Consider the following 14877-nt stretch of genomic DNA (forward strand, 5'->3'; position numbering starts at 1 on the left):
AGCCTCCCACTGAGCCCCCCCGCCCTTGGTAAATAACGGGGGCTACTATGGCTTTTGCGATTTCTAATTCTCCCTCTTGTAAGGCTTGGCGCCTTATATTAACCCATATATCATGTGGATCAGGTGGATAAAGGTCTGGCTCCTTTTCAGGGTTCACTGGTCCTGGATCAAAGGGATCCTCCTCAGGAGGATAGCCGACGGCGCACAGTTCTGGTACCGTGGAGGGTCCATCCTTTACTGTGATAGCGGAGGGATAGTTGGAGAGTCCTCCTCCCCTTTCACCTTGTCTCGGGGGCTCTTTTCTTGTACTTTTAAAGTCTCAAAAATACTCCTCCACCACAGGAGCATCCGCTGTGCTTCAGCATTCCCTGTGCTTGCTGCATCCCACAGTTTAACCCCCACATCATCCCAAAGTTCCCGCGTAAAATTAGTAGACTCAGTTACAGTGGGTATTTGTGCCTGTACCCATTTAACAATTACTTTAAGATCACGCCCAGAAATATTTTTCCCTTGTTTCATAAGAAAGGCTTTCATGAGTTCATATCCGTCTCTTTCAGGGGAAGACACCTGGTTTCCCATGTTTCCCACAGCTCACCTCTCTTCCGTGGAGGGATTAGCGAGACCGGACAATTCCTGCTTCCTTGCAGCAGCTCATTCAAACTCTGTGGGACTCACAGCATGGCACTCAGATAGGGGGATCATAGGCCCTGGTATCGATCACGTATCGATCACGTCGGGATCACCAATTTGCCGCGATTGAGAGACGGGACACAGCCTGATGCCAGCAAGAGGTCGATTTTATTGTATTCTTAACATATATTTATACAAGTTATAAGCGACTTACAAGCGACATGTTTCACGCTGATTGGTTATAGTCCATTGCTGTATGAGCTAATATTTGGCATTGCTGCATAGCTACAGATATCTACTCTTTTTGCAGGTCATTAGCTTCTTTAGACAGTAACAAGGTTTCCTCCTATCTAGATGGTTGCTATGCCATTTGCACGTAGCCCACATAGCCGTTACTCCTTGCTCTTCTTTTCTTGAGGGGAGTTCTTGTTTTTAGCTTATCCAAGGTCTGTGGCCGAGCTTATCCAAGACATCCCCCTTAAACAATCCTTCTGTACTTTGGGTTTTTCCTCTGCCTGTCAGACCTTGTCCTACAGCCAAGGAAATCCCATCATCTGCTGTTCTGCTTCTTTAATTTTTCTTCTCCCTCCATCTATTCTGTCTCCAAAAATCTCTCCAAGGGAAAGATTCATTGAATCATACAATAACTCAGGTTTGAAGAGAGCCCTGAGCATCCTCTTGTCTCTCTCTCCTGCTCAAGGCAGGCTGATCCAGAGGAGGTTGTTAAAGGCCTCTGCCCAGCTTTGCATCATCTACAAAGGAGCTGAAAACATGCTCCATCACATCATACAGGGAGACAATAAAGGCGTTGAACAGTGCTGGCCCAAGTGCTGGTCACTGAGGGATGTCACTAGGAACTGGCTGCATGGAGGACTTTTTGTACCACTGATGACATTGGTTGTTCAGCCAACTTCTCACCCAGCGCCCACTTCTTCAGTCCAGACAGCCCCTCTCTGGCTATGAGGACACCATGTCTAAGGCCTTGCAAAACTCCATGTACACCACATGCCCTTCTTTCCCTGCCCATTCTTCTCCAGCAGTCCCTTTCTTGTCCTTCAAAGGGGCTGAAATGCCTGCAGGACATGTCCCTTCCCCTACCTGGGGATGGCTGTAAGCTGACCTGCCTGTAATTCTCCCAGTTCTCGTTCCTGCTTTTCCTGAATATGGGTTTGATGTCTGCTTTTTCCAAGGACCCCAGAACCTCTCTGAGTGCTCGGGCACTTCTGAGAGCATAATCCAGACTCGCACAATCCGGGCTGAAGTAGCAGAGAGGAACACTTGCACTGAGGCTGTCCAAGGCAGCTGAGATGAATCTCCCTGGGCCGGTGGGGTGTCTTCCTGAAGTCACACACAGAAATGCCAGGGTTCTGTCAGGAGTCCTCATCTGAGCTGGCCTTGTGCACCTCTAATGCACCCGAGGATATTCACTGACGAGGTCTGTCCCTTCCGCACACAGAGGCACTTCAGGAGTCACAGTGTCTCTCTGGCTTCTGGTTGTCAATCCCATAAGATGGGAAACACCTCAGCCCTGCAGTGTGTCGCCCTGACCTGCATTTCTCTGAGATGCCCCACGTCATGAGAAATGGGCAGAGGGATCTCGGTTCAAGGAAGCACATCCAAGTTCAGGCAATTTCCCACGGGATTTTACTTTCAGTGTGAAGTGACCTCAAGGAAATATCATTCCCAAAGGACTTCATGGAATCCAAGGAACACTGGGTCTCAAGTCTGGTCTCACTTGGGTTCATCTCCCCTCACTCAAACCAGGGTGAGAGACCATTGGTGGTTGTGAGGGGCTGCTCTGGGATGATTGCCATGGGGCAGCTGTCCCAGGGTTTCAGACACACCTGGGCACAGACCAGACCCTGCTCTGCCGCTTCTTCAGGTCTCTCACAGGGAGCCTGGTTGTAGTAGCCTGTCCCAACCCTGCACAGACAACTGCTGATCTGCACATTGGTGTTTGTATCTGCGAGAAATATTCTTGGCAATGTTCTTAAGAGAATCTTTGGAAAAGGGCTTAAGCCCTCACAACCTGCCCTGAGGAGATCCCCTTTCTTTATGCGAAGGCTGTTCTGGAGGCATTTCTGTCACAAATACCCTCTGCCTGTCCCTGCCTGCGGGCACAGCACTGCCACGCAGCACCGCTGTGACCAAGCTCAGAACCCTCAGGCCTTACAGCAAAGCAAGGGGTGAGGAGGAGAGTGTGGAAGTGGAGAGAGAAGAGTTCTGGGAGATCAAGCGCTGGTGCCTGGCAGTGCTGCCGTGCTGGGACACCTTCCCCTCCACCCATACCCACAGGAACTGTCCCTGCAGGTCAAAAAAGGCGTTGGAGGAATGATATCAGGAAAGAAACATCATTGAATATCTCTTTATTTTGCTGAAACACACAGAGAGCACAGCTCCTCATTTACACAGCCGATCAGTAAGAAAAGGGAAAGTTCTCAGGAAAAACAAAGCCATCACTGAAGGTGTTTTATTTGGTTTCAACAGAGAGGGAGCGCAGCTCCTCAGTTGCAGAGCTCAGTCAGACAAGAACAGTAAACAATGAAACAGAAAGGACATCATGATAACTAAAAAAACCCCACTAGCCACAAAACATAGAGAAGCCAGTCTGGGTGTGCTATGAGTTCCATGAAAATGGCTATGCAATACGTGATGAGCAATTTTTTGCTTCAGAGACCCATCCAGATATCAGTTTCCACACTGCATCCTTGAGCTCCTTGTTCCTCAAGCTGTAGATGAGAGGATTCAGTGCTGGAGGCACAACTGAGTATAAAACTGACACCACAAGGTCCAGGGATGGAGAGGAGATTGAGCGGGGCTTCAGGTAGGCAAACGCTACAGTGCTGATAAACAGGGAGACCACAGCCAGGTGAGGGAGGCACGTGGAAAAGGCTTTGTGCCGTCCCTGCTCAGAGGGGATCCTCAGCACAGCCCTGAAGATCTGCACATAGGACACCACAATGAAAACAAAACAGACAAAACCTAAACAGACACTTAACACACTGGGCGCAGCTTCCCTGAGGTAGGAGTGTGAGCAGGAGAGCTTGAGGATGTGGGGGATTTCACAGAAGAACTGTTCCACAGCATTGCCCTGGCAGAGGGGCAGGGAAAATGTATTGGCCATGTGCAGCAGAGCATTGAGAAACGCAGCGCCCCAGGCAGCTGCTGCCATGTGGACACAAGCTCTGCTGCCCAGGAGGGTCCCGTAGTGCAGGGGTTTGCAGATGGCAACGTAGCGGTCATAGGACATGATGGTGAGAAGAAAATATTCTGCTGAAATGAAAAACAGAAAGAGAAAGACTTGAGAGGCACATCCTGTGTAGGAAATAGACCTGGTGCCCCAGAGGAAATTTGCCATGGATTTGGGGACAATGGTGGAGATGGATCCCAGGTCAAGAATAGAGAGGCTGAAGAGAAAGAAGTACATTGGGTTGTGGAGGTGGTGGTCACAGGTGATGGTGGTGATGATGAGGCCGTTGCCCAGGAGGGCAGCCAGGTAGATGCCCAGGAAGAGCCAGAAGTGCAAGAGCTGCAGCTCCCGTGTGTCTGCAAATGCCAGGAGGAGGAACTGGGTGATGGAGCTGCTGTTGGACATCTGCTGCCTCTGTATGTGAAGCACTGAACATGAAGAAGAATATAGTGACAAGTTAGGGGAGATGTGAGATATGTCTGAAGCAACATCAAAGCCATTTCTCACAAAGCACACTCTGCACTGCTTTTCTTCTCCCAGGATATCATCAGTCAGCTCCATGCCTGGAGCCCTCCTTGGAGCAACAAGGGATTTCCTGGGACTGGAGAGCATTGCCTGTGGCTCAGTGCAGAGGAAGGGGAGCTGCTCTGTCCCTCGCTCTTGTTCCCACCTGCCCTGGGCTTGCACCTTTCTGAGATGAAGGGGGATCACATTCCCATGGCATCCTGAGAAGGCACTGCTGAGAGCAGAGGGATCCACCTCACACCACTCAGTGTCTCCCCCTTTCCTAAGGTCTCAGCCCCTGCTGTCAGCCCAGGACACACACGGCTCATTTCACAAACCCAGCAGCATATCCTTGGCTGTAGCTTCTCTGCGCTTCTCCACAGGGCTTTCAGGTAACACCAAGATGTGAGAGGACAGGTTTGCATTGTGGAGGGAAGCTCACAGCTTGGAAGGACACCTAAGGAGAAAGCCAATTGTCATTTGATGGCATTTGATGAAGGGAGATTAAGCTCCTTCCCCAGCACCACTGACTGCATTGCCCACAGCCTCACAGCTCAGAGCAAAGCTGGGACACGGGTTCCCATGGACACAACTGCAGGAAAGGAGCCACCAGGGCAGCGGGTGACTCCACAGCTGCAACTCCCATCCCCAGAGAGCCTGGCAGTGAGAATGAGAGAAAAATAGCAAGAACAGAGACAAGGGGAGAAACAGGGAGAAAGAGATTGAGGGTCTGGCTGTGAGAGGCCAGGGCAGAGGCAGCCGGGCACACAGACAGCGTTCCCCTTCCCCAGCTGTGCTCACCCCCTCCCAGACACCAACCTTGCCGGGCAGTTGCTCTCAGCCCCTGGGCTCTGGAGAGGGCACTGGAGCTGTGGCTGCAGAGGAGGGGGTTCAGCCCTGGAGCCCAGAGCCCTGAGGGCAGAGGCTTTGCTGGGTGGCAGAGGAGGCAAGGGGGCTTGGCAGAGGAAGGGGCTGCCCTGGAGGGGATCTCACAGAGCTTTCTGAGTTCTCCCTCAAAGCCCTTCCAAAGTGCCTCACAAGAGCCCCTCCTCACACATCCCATGAGCTGGGGCTGTGCCAGCTTGAGGAGAGCCCACCAGGATCTACACCTGCATTGCCCTGCACCCAGACTCACCGTGTCCAGGACTGCCAAGGTTACTCCTCCCATCAGCTCTCAGTCATCCTCCCACTCCTGACCACCTTTAAGCTCTCTCTGCCTCCATCATCTCTCCGAGAAACCCTGGGAGTGCCCTCAGCCCTGCTGGGCTTTGCAGAGTTCCTGGGCAGAGCAGGAGCTCCCTCAGTGCCAAGAGCCCAGCCCAGCTCAGCAGCAGAGGAGCAGCCCAGGGCATTGTAATGACCCCTCTGGTGGCTTTGATGCCGAGTCCATGAACCTCAGACCCTGAGAGGAAGTGGGACAAACTTCTCCAGAAGTCAAAGTCAAATTCAAGCTCCAAAGTTTCTTGTGGTGTTAATGGCTCCCACTGAGGGCACTGCTGAGAAAGCATCTCCAGGGCCCCGTTAGAGCAGGAAAGTGGAGGCAGTGATGAAAGGTTGGGAAAAGCAAGGTCAAGGTGGCTCTGATGCTGAGTCAACCTGGATGTGTTTCAAGAATCCAAAGGGCCAAACCCTGACCCCTCAGCCCCTGGTAATGGAGATCCTGTCCCTCACTCATTGCTCAGGTCTCATCCTGGGACAGTGGCATGTGGGGATGTGCAATGTCAAGGACAGGACTGTGGAAAGAACCCCTCTCAGGCTCCTGGGTGGGGATGAGGAAGCCATGAGACCCTGATGCTCTAAGGGTGAGGTGTTTCCTCCTCTGCAATGCACTGAGAGCAAGTGGTGATTTGGCATCTCTCAATCAAGCATCAATTAGCAATTATCCCTCATTGAACAGCATCATTTTGAAGGAATAAAAAAGAAAGATGATCAAAATCTGTAGATTGGAGTAGAAAACTCAGTTTCATATCAAAAAGAGCTGGAAAGTTCGGAGATAAGGGTCTGATACAGAGCTAACACTGGACAGATTTCGTTGCACCTGTTTAGGAAGAATAGCTGGCAAGTTTTTGCAAGGAAAGGAATGTGAGAGAGTGGATTCTTGATAGATGAGCAATTAAATCTTGACAAAAGCAACGTGCTCTTACTGAGAAGGGGGAGAGGGTGATGAGCTCCCCAGGAACTCAAACCCAGACTTAAACTCTTCCTGGAGCCCTCACTCGAACCTGCACGCAAACGCTGACTAACTCACACCTAGCCGTGACCATATCCCATCTTCCCAGGACAATAGCACCAGTGGAACCAGACCACTAATTTCACATCATTCCAAGGTTACCATGGTAACAACGTCATAAAAAATAACCCCAGATATGGTTCTAGAGGCAGCACAATGGGCTCTGATGAGCATCTTCATGTCATCTTGTCATTCCAATTCAAGACGTGGGAGATTAAGGAACTGCCCAATGCTTCCTCATGATCTGCAGGTCCCACTGGGTGTCACCCAAGTTACTCTTCTGGGTCAAATGAACCACTTTTCCATTCTTATTTACAACACTGACTGTGACAGACACCCAGGCTGTGGACAGGCAGTTCCTCATGCAGCAGCTCCTCTGACTCCTCTTTCTCCCCATACTGACAGTCCTACGTGTCTCACAGAAGGAATCACCCCACAGTGCCTGGATTTGCCCATGGTGGCTCCAACTCACGCTGTTGCCTCTTTGTAGCCTTTCTGATTTGAGGATCCTGGTGGGATAAGGCCTCACTGTCCTGATCCTGGCTTTGTTGGACACCCTGATAGGACCGCCTGTATGTTGATGGGTTTCAGAGAAGGAAATCAAGGACTGCCTGAGCCTCACCCAAGGGCAGGAAGGGTTGTTTGCGTTCGTGGCTGTTGCTGAAGGCTTCCTTGGTCAGAATCAGTCCTCCAGTGTTTTAGGCCCTGGGGCCACACCAGGCTGTACAAATGTAGATCCCCACAGTGGAGGGATGTGACACCAGTATGCACAATAGGACATTCAGTACAGACCAGTAAGGCACCAGATTGGGACTAATATGAGACCAGTGCTACCAGTATTGACAGCAGGGCTCCCAGTGCTCCTATTACAGACCAGTAAGGCTCAAGCGTGAGACCAGTATGGGACAAGTACTCCCAGTATGGACAGCAGAGACACTAGGATGAACAACATGGCTCCCAGTGCGGACCAATAAGTAACCAGTGTGGGACCAGTATGGGAACAGTGCTTCAAGTAGGGAAACCGGCACTCCCATTGGTCCCAGTACTGTATCACTGCAGCGCAATAAGACTCAGGTATGGGAACAATATGGGAACAGTGCTCCCAGTATGGACCAGTACGGCATCAGTGTGCAACCAGTATGGGACCAGTACTCCTAGTATAGACATCTACGGACTGCCAGTACAGACACCAGTACTCTCAATATGGCAGCTGTGTGGACAAGTAAGGCACAAGTGTGGGGTCAGTACTGGATCAGTGCTCCCATTATGAACACAAGAGACACCAGTATGGACAACAGGGCTCCCAGTACAGCACCACTACTCCCACTGAAAGATATTGTTGGTGGTTCTAGTCAACTCTTCTAGGATCTCACTCTTCTGTAACACAACACTTGTAAAAATTAACCCATCTATAACCTAAGCTTTCTATGACCCAACTCTTCTCCTACTCTTCCATGACTTCCTATGGCCCGACTCCTCTATGACCCAATTAATCTAAGACCCAACCATTCTGTGACCCATCTCTTACAAGACCAGGCCATTCCGTAACTCCTGCATTCTTTGACACAACCCTCTATGACTTGATTATTCTCTGATTCTTCTATGACCTGAATTTCTAGGATCCGACTCTTCTATGGGCCAAATCATCTATGCTGTGACACCTCTGTGATGGGACAAATCTATGACCAGACTCTTCTATGAACCACCTCTTCAGGGACCCTATAATTAACTGACACTTTTTTGACATGACCTTCTCTGGTGTCAATCCTCCCAACTCTTCTATGACCCAAATGTTATAGGAGCTGCTTTTTCCATGACCCGGCACTTTTATGATATAATCTTTCAGTGACCCAACACTATCATGTACCTTCCAAACCAAACCGTTTTATGAGCCGACTCTTCTATCACCCAAAACTTCAACAACTTCTCTATGTCCCACTCTTCTAAAACCTGAGTCTTCTGTGAACCAAGGCGTCTATCACACAACTCTTCTCTGACACTTCTATATCTGACTATTCTATGGCCTTTTCCATGAGCAAAGTCTTCTACGACATAACACGTCTTGCTCTGACTTTTTTATTCCCTGACTCTTCCATGACATGATTCTTCTATTACTCCTTTATGAGTCTATGGTTCTATAACTCGTTCATCACCCGACCCTTCTCTGAACCAACTCTTCTCCAAACCGAACATTCTGTGAACTTTCTATGACCAAAAGCCTTGGAAACGCCTCATAAACTTTCACACTTCAATGACTCAACTCTTCGATGACCCAAAAAGTCTATGATCCTTTTATGACCTCTGTCTTCTATGACCCGAGACTTCTATGACACAGGTCTGCTATGAGACTTCTGTGACCCAACATGGCTATGACATCTCTATCACGAAGCACTTCTATGAACTGTCTCAAAATCCTCTCTTACTCTTCTATGACCCGACTCTTCTATGACCTGACAAGTCTCACACTGAAATGTTCTAACATTCACCTATGACACAGCCCTTTTATGACCCTACCCTACTACGACCCAACTCTTCTGCAGCTCCATGGAGCTGTGTGAGAGCCTTGGCATCTCACATAACTCTGCAAGACTCTGTTTGAAATTACATGGAGTAACTGCATTCAATTTGATTTGGCCAAGCGAGAATCTTCCTGACACCACTGTCACTGTAGTCACAGCCAGATCTGCCTGCCCAGGGCCTGGGGGTCAGGGCTTGGCCTTTCTGCTTCATCAGGCAAGCCCAGGCTTTTCTCAGCATCACAGCTGCCTGCACAGCACCCTGGCCTGCCTGCAATCATGGCCTCCAATTTTCGGCCCTAACGAGTCCCTGGGCAGACTTTACCAGGAATGATCCTCACTGAGACAAATTAATACTTCAAGATACTCTGAGTTCTATTTCAGACATCTTGAGATGTTTCGTCAGTCTCCTCTAAGGAGCTGAGCATCAAGGACTCATCAGCAAATCCACCCTGGGTCTCATTAAAATACAGAAATTATTAACAAGCTCTTTCTTCAAGCCTTGTAGAACTCCTTGGAATCATTTCCCATTGAGGTTAAAAAAGAAGAAGATTTCAAAGTCAACCTAAGAAAACTGTATTTCCATTTAAATTTTGTATTACCATAATTTTCATAATCATAGAATAGTTGGGTTGAAGGGATCTTAAAGCCCATCCAGTTCCACCCCTTGCCATGGGCAGGGACACCTCCCACTGGACCAGGCTGCTCAAGGCCCCATCCAGCCTGGCCTTGAACACATACATGGAGGTGATATCAACAGCTTCCTTGGGCAACCTGGGTCACTGCCTCACCACCTTCTTTCTGAAAAATTTCTGCCTAATGTCTAATGTAAATCTTCCCTCTTCCAATTTAAAGCTATTCTGTTTTGTCCTCTTACTCTATGACCTTCAAAAAAGACCCTCTCCTGCTTTCTTGGTGACTCTCTTCAGTTACTGGACAGCGGCTATAAGGTCTCCGCAGAGCCTTCTCTTCTCCAGGCTGAGGAATTTCCAGGAGAAGACCCATATTTCTTTGGAAAATCTCTTTTGAAAGGGCATGAGATTGGTGGAGAACTCTTGTGAGTGAGGACAAGCAAGTATCCTGCTGCCCAGGTCCTTTTCCTTGGGGCAGTCCTCAGCTGGCCAGGTCTCTGCCCATGCTGCTCCATGGAAATGTTTTTTGACTGAGCTAATAGTAATTTAATAGGGGAAGCAAAACAAGTTTAAACCCAACATAATCGAATCCCAAAACCAATGCAAATGCCATCACTTGCCACCTCCCTCAAGCAGAATGACATCCCGCCATTCTACCACCACTTATCACATTGAACGGTAAAAATCTCCACTTCTTCCTTCTTCTGCCACACTTTTTATCACTGAGCGTGGTGTCTATGTTATGGGATCTCCCTCTGGTCAGTCAGGATCAGCTCTCCTGCCTGTGTCCCCCTGACAACTTCTTGCCCACCCGCAGCCACTCATTGGAAGGGAACAGAGTGAGCAACTCTTGATGCTGTGCAGAGGAGACAATCACTGCCCTCACTCTTCTGGCACCAGGACGATGCCATAGGACCAAAAGAGTCTCACCTTTCAAAAGGAAAGTGGAGAAACTGGAGAGGATCTGGAGGAGGTCTGCCAGGATGGAGTTAGGGGCCCACAGCATGAGGTGTGAGGGCACCTTCTGGTCTGCTGTGGAGGCTCAGGGCAACCTGCTAAGTGGGCCTCTACATCTTATGGTCTTAGAAAAACTTTGGTAATAAGAGAGCTCAGGTGATCTCTAGTCCAATGCCCAACTCCAAGCAGGGCCATCTCTGAGGTCAGACCAGGCTGCTTAGTCCAAGTCCACATCCGCAGAGTGAGTTTAGACATCAACAAGGCACCGAGGCCACTATTAAAAGACAGTGTTTGGGTATTTGACCGGCTCCATGAACACAGATATTGGTCATCCACATCATCTGTGACACCTGGGAACATTCACCTTCTTGTCCAGAGGAGTGGGATCCTTCTGACACTCTCCTGGCCCATCTCCAGGTGATGCGGTGCTTTAAGCTGGAAATAGAATTCAAATATAACGACTTGGGACTGCCAGCTAATTTGCTAAAAAAGAGGGAGGTGGAGACGTCTCAGAGCTTCCAGGTTCTTGTGCAAGACTTAAGAGCTCCATGACTGGAAGAGAAGAGTTTTGAACAAACATTGGTTTTAGATCATTTCATGTGATGCCTCCACTCCCCTCTTTCCACCATCTGCACCCTAAAATCTCATCTGCTTTTCTACCTTGCCTCTCAGACCTGACCATCTGATGAAAAGAAAGGAAGAAGAATGGTCCTAAGCCTCTGTGAATCTCTTGGGTTCTGGCACTGGAATGGTTATAATGTCATTCTATGTTTAATCACACCAGGAACCAACCTGGAAAGTGACTCTGCAAGTCTGACTCAACAAGACCCATGGACAGGCCAGGCTGTGTCTCTGTCTGTATCTGTGTCTATGTCCGTGTCTGTGTCTGGAAACCCACACACCTACAGCTCAGGTCAAGCTGGAGATGTAAGTCAAACCTGGTCTCTGGGCCATGGACAGAGGGGTGGGCGGAGCTCTAGGTGATGCTGATCAGGGCCATGAAGGTCCATGGATTCTCTCAGGGCACTGACACTGCCCCATGGGTAGAGAGAAAGGAATGAACCACACAGAGCATTGACCACAGATATGATGGGATCCCACGGAGATGACCCACACTGGAGCAGGGGAGAGTGTGAGTCAGAAGGAGCAGCAGAGATGTTCTTTACTTCCTGTTAACCTCCTCTTTACCACCCTCCATGGTCCTTCTGGAGTTGGAGTGGTCAGAGGAACTGGAAGCAAAGGAGTTCTTTGAGCGTGGGAGAAAGCGGGAGGGGAATGGTCTTTCATATTTATTTTTGTTTCTCCCAATCGAAATCTTTCTTAACTGGCAGTAAATTAAATTGATTCAGCAATTCCACAAATTCAGCAATTCCACGTCTGTGCCAGTGCCAGTGACTGGTCCCTGACCTCCTTTCTTTCTCTTGACACATGAGCTTTTCTGATTCACTCTCTCCCTCTGTCTCATTGGTTCTGGGCAGGGAGGGAGCAGCGGGATGGGATCCGGCTGCTGGACAAGTTTAACCCACACAGGACACATTAGGGCTGCTGGGTCTAGTATGACGCTCCAGAACAAGGAGGATCCTGCCCAGCCTGGAGCAAGTCCTGCTGAGCCCAGAAGGATGGTTGGGCCTGGAGCACATTATGGACAAAGAGAGGCTGAGAGAGCTGGGGTTGTGACAAACCTTTCAGGCTGATACACTGAGCAACGACCCAGGGCAGCTGGGGAATCCCAATCCATGGACTTTCTCAGTGTTTGATGAGCCAAGGCCATGAGCCCGTGATGCATTTGGAGCTGTGTGAGAAAGGTCTTGGCTGAGAGACCAGCAGTGGCGAGAGCTGTGGGACTGGGGTGCAAGAAATGTCAGTAGGAAACAGGTCGTTGAATATGCCTTTGTTTTGTAAACAGCTCCGCATTTACACTGACAATCATTAACAAAAGGGAGGACAGTGAATTAAAAACAGGATGACAACATTATCTCAATTGAAAACAAACAGCAACACCAACAACAAATACAGAAGCCAATCTGGATCTGCCATGAGTTGTATGATAACTGCTATGCAGGAGATGATGAGCAGCTCATTGCTTCAGAGAATCATCCAGATATCAGATTCCACACTGCACCCTTCAGGTCCTTGTTCCTCAGGCTGTAGATGAGGGGGTTTAATGCTGGAGGGAACACTGAGTACAAAACTGACATGACCAGATCCAAGGATGGGGAAGAAATAGAGGGAGGCTTCAGGTAGGCAATCACACCAGTACTTAAAAACAAAGAGACCACGGCCAGGTGAGGGAGGCACGTGGAAAAGGCTTTGTGCCATCCCTGTTCTGAAGGGATCCTCAGCACAGCCCTGAAGATCTGTACATAGGAGACCACAATGAAAACAAAACAGCCAAAACTAAGCAAACAACTTAATATAAGAATCTCTACTTCCCTAAGACTGGCATCTAAACAGGAGAGCTTCAGTATGTGGGGGATTTCACAGAAGAACTGGTCCACAGCATTGCCCTGGCAGAGGGGCAGGGAAAATGTATTGGCCGTGTGCAGCAGAGCATAGAGGAACCCAGCGCCCCAGGCAGCTGCTGCCATGTGGACACAAGCTCTGCTGCCCAGGAGGGTCCCGTAGTGCAGGGGTTTGCAGATGGCAACGTAGCGGTCATAGGACATAACGGTGAGAAGAGAATATTCTGCTGCAATGAAAAAGACATAGAGAAAGACTTGGGCAACACATCCTGTGTAGGAAATGGTCCTGTTATCCCAGAGAGAATTGGACATGGATTTGGGGACAATGGTGGAGATGGATCCCAGGTCAAGAATAGAGAGGTTTAGGAGGAAGAAGTACATGGGGGTGTGGAGGTGGTGATCACAGGCGATGGTGGTGATGATGAGGCCGTTGCCCAGGAGGGCAGCCAGGTAGATGCCCAGGAAGAGCCAGAAGTGCAAGAGCTGCAGCTCCCGTGTGTCTGTGAATTTCAGGAGGAGGAACTGGGTGATAGAGCTGCTGTTGGACATCTGCTGCCTCTGGGCTTATGACACTGTCAGGGGAGCAATGGAGAGTGACAAGTTAGGGGAGACTTCTCTGAGCCAAATCAAAGCCATCTCTCATTCCTCTCCCCTGCTGGTCACACCCTGTCCCTTTTCTCGCAGCCCTTCTTTCAGCTCCATGCCAGGAGCCCTTCTTGGTGCCTGCTGAATGTGCCATGTGGAGCAGGACCTCTGCCGCTGGCTTCAAGGAGTCAGCCCTGCTCTGCAGTATGGGTGTCATGGGGTTCTTGGGTGTCAGAAACCCTCAGCATCACTGCTGAACTCAGGGAGAACAGAGGAAGGTCTGCGAGGCGAGAGCATTGCCTGTGGCTCAGTGCAGAAGGAGGGGAGCTGCTCTGTTCCTCACTTTTGTTCCCAGCTGCCCTGGGATCACGTTTTCATATTCACCTTAAAAACAAACAGGCAAATAAACCCACTACCAAGCATTAAATATGAAACACTTCCTCAAGGTCTCAGCACCCCTCTTTCAGCCCAGGATACACACGGCTCATTTCACAAATCCAACAACATTTCCTTCACTGGAGCGTCTCTGTGCTTTCCCACAGACATTCAAGTAAGACAAAGATGCGATAGAATAGATTTGCATCCTGGAGGGATGCTCGGTGCTTGGGAGGAAATCTCAGGGAAAGATAAGTGTCCTAATGATGATATCTCATTAGAGAAGAGTCTGTTAATTCCCGAGGAATGCCTGCTCACTGCCCCAGAGAAGGTCAGTGCCTGACTCTGCAACTCCCATCCCCAGAGAGCCTGGCAGTGAGAATAAGAGAAAAATACTAAGAACAGAGACAAGGGGAGAAAGAGAGAGAAAGAGAGTGAGTGTCTGGCTGTGAGAGGCCAGGGCAGAGGCAGCCGGGCACACAGACAGCGTTCCCCTTCCCCAGCTGTGCTCACCCCCTCCCAGACACCAACCTTGCCGGGCAGTTGCTCTCAGCCCCTGGGCTCTGGAGAGGGCACTGGAGCTGTGGCTGCAGAGGAGGGGGTTCAGCCCTGGAGCCCAGAGCCCTGAGGGCAGAGGCTTTGCTGGGTGGGAGAGGAGGCAAGGGGGCTTGCTCAGAGGAAGGGGCTGCCCTGGAGGGGATCACACAGAGCTGTCTGAATTGTCCCCCACACAACTTCTCTGTATTAATTCTCCTCTCATTCCATGATCCTATGCCTTCTGCTGGAGATTTTCCAC

General features: G+C 49.8%; 2 protein-coding genes across 2 annotated transcripts; both read right to left on the minus strand.

Moving 5' to 3' along the window:
- Window positions 1-3268: 3268 nt before the first annotated feature.
- LOC128850720 (olfactory receptor 14A16-like) lies at window positions 3269-4225 on the minus strand. The gene has a single exon (XM_054055705.1). The coding sequence runs from the start codon at window positions 4223-4225 to the stop codon at window positions 3269-3271; it is 957 nt and encodes a 318-aa protein (XP_053911680.1).
- Window positions 4226-12752: 8527 nt separating this feature from the next.
- LOC128850721 (olfactory receptor 14A16-like) lies at window positions 12753-13670 on the minus strand. The gene has a single exon (XM_054055706.1). It carries the CDS (start codon window positions 13668-13670, stop codon window positions 12753-12755), a length of 918 nt encoding a protein of 305 aa, XP_053911681.1.
- Between the last annotated feature and the right edge of the window lie 1207 nt (window positions 13671-14877).

The sequence above is a fragment of the Cuculus canorus genome, unplaced genomic scaffold (genome assembly GCF_017976375.1).
Source record: "Cuculus canorus isolate bCucCan1 unplaced genomic scaffold, bCucCan1.pri scaffold_63_arrow_ctg1, whole genome shotgun sequence".
NCBI lineage: Eukaryota > Metazoa > Chordata > Aves > Cuculiformes > Cuculidae > Cuculus > Cuculus canorus.

Coding starts and splice junctions, on each gene's coding strand:
- LOC128850720 (XM_054055705.1), bottom strand. CDS start 4,225: ATGTCCAACAGCAGCTCCATCACCCAGTTCCTCCTCCTGGCATTTGCA.
- LOC128850721 (XM_054055706.1), bottom strand. CDS start 13,670: ATGTCCAACAGCAGCTCTATCACCCAGTTCCTCCTCCTGAAATTCACA.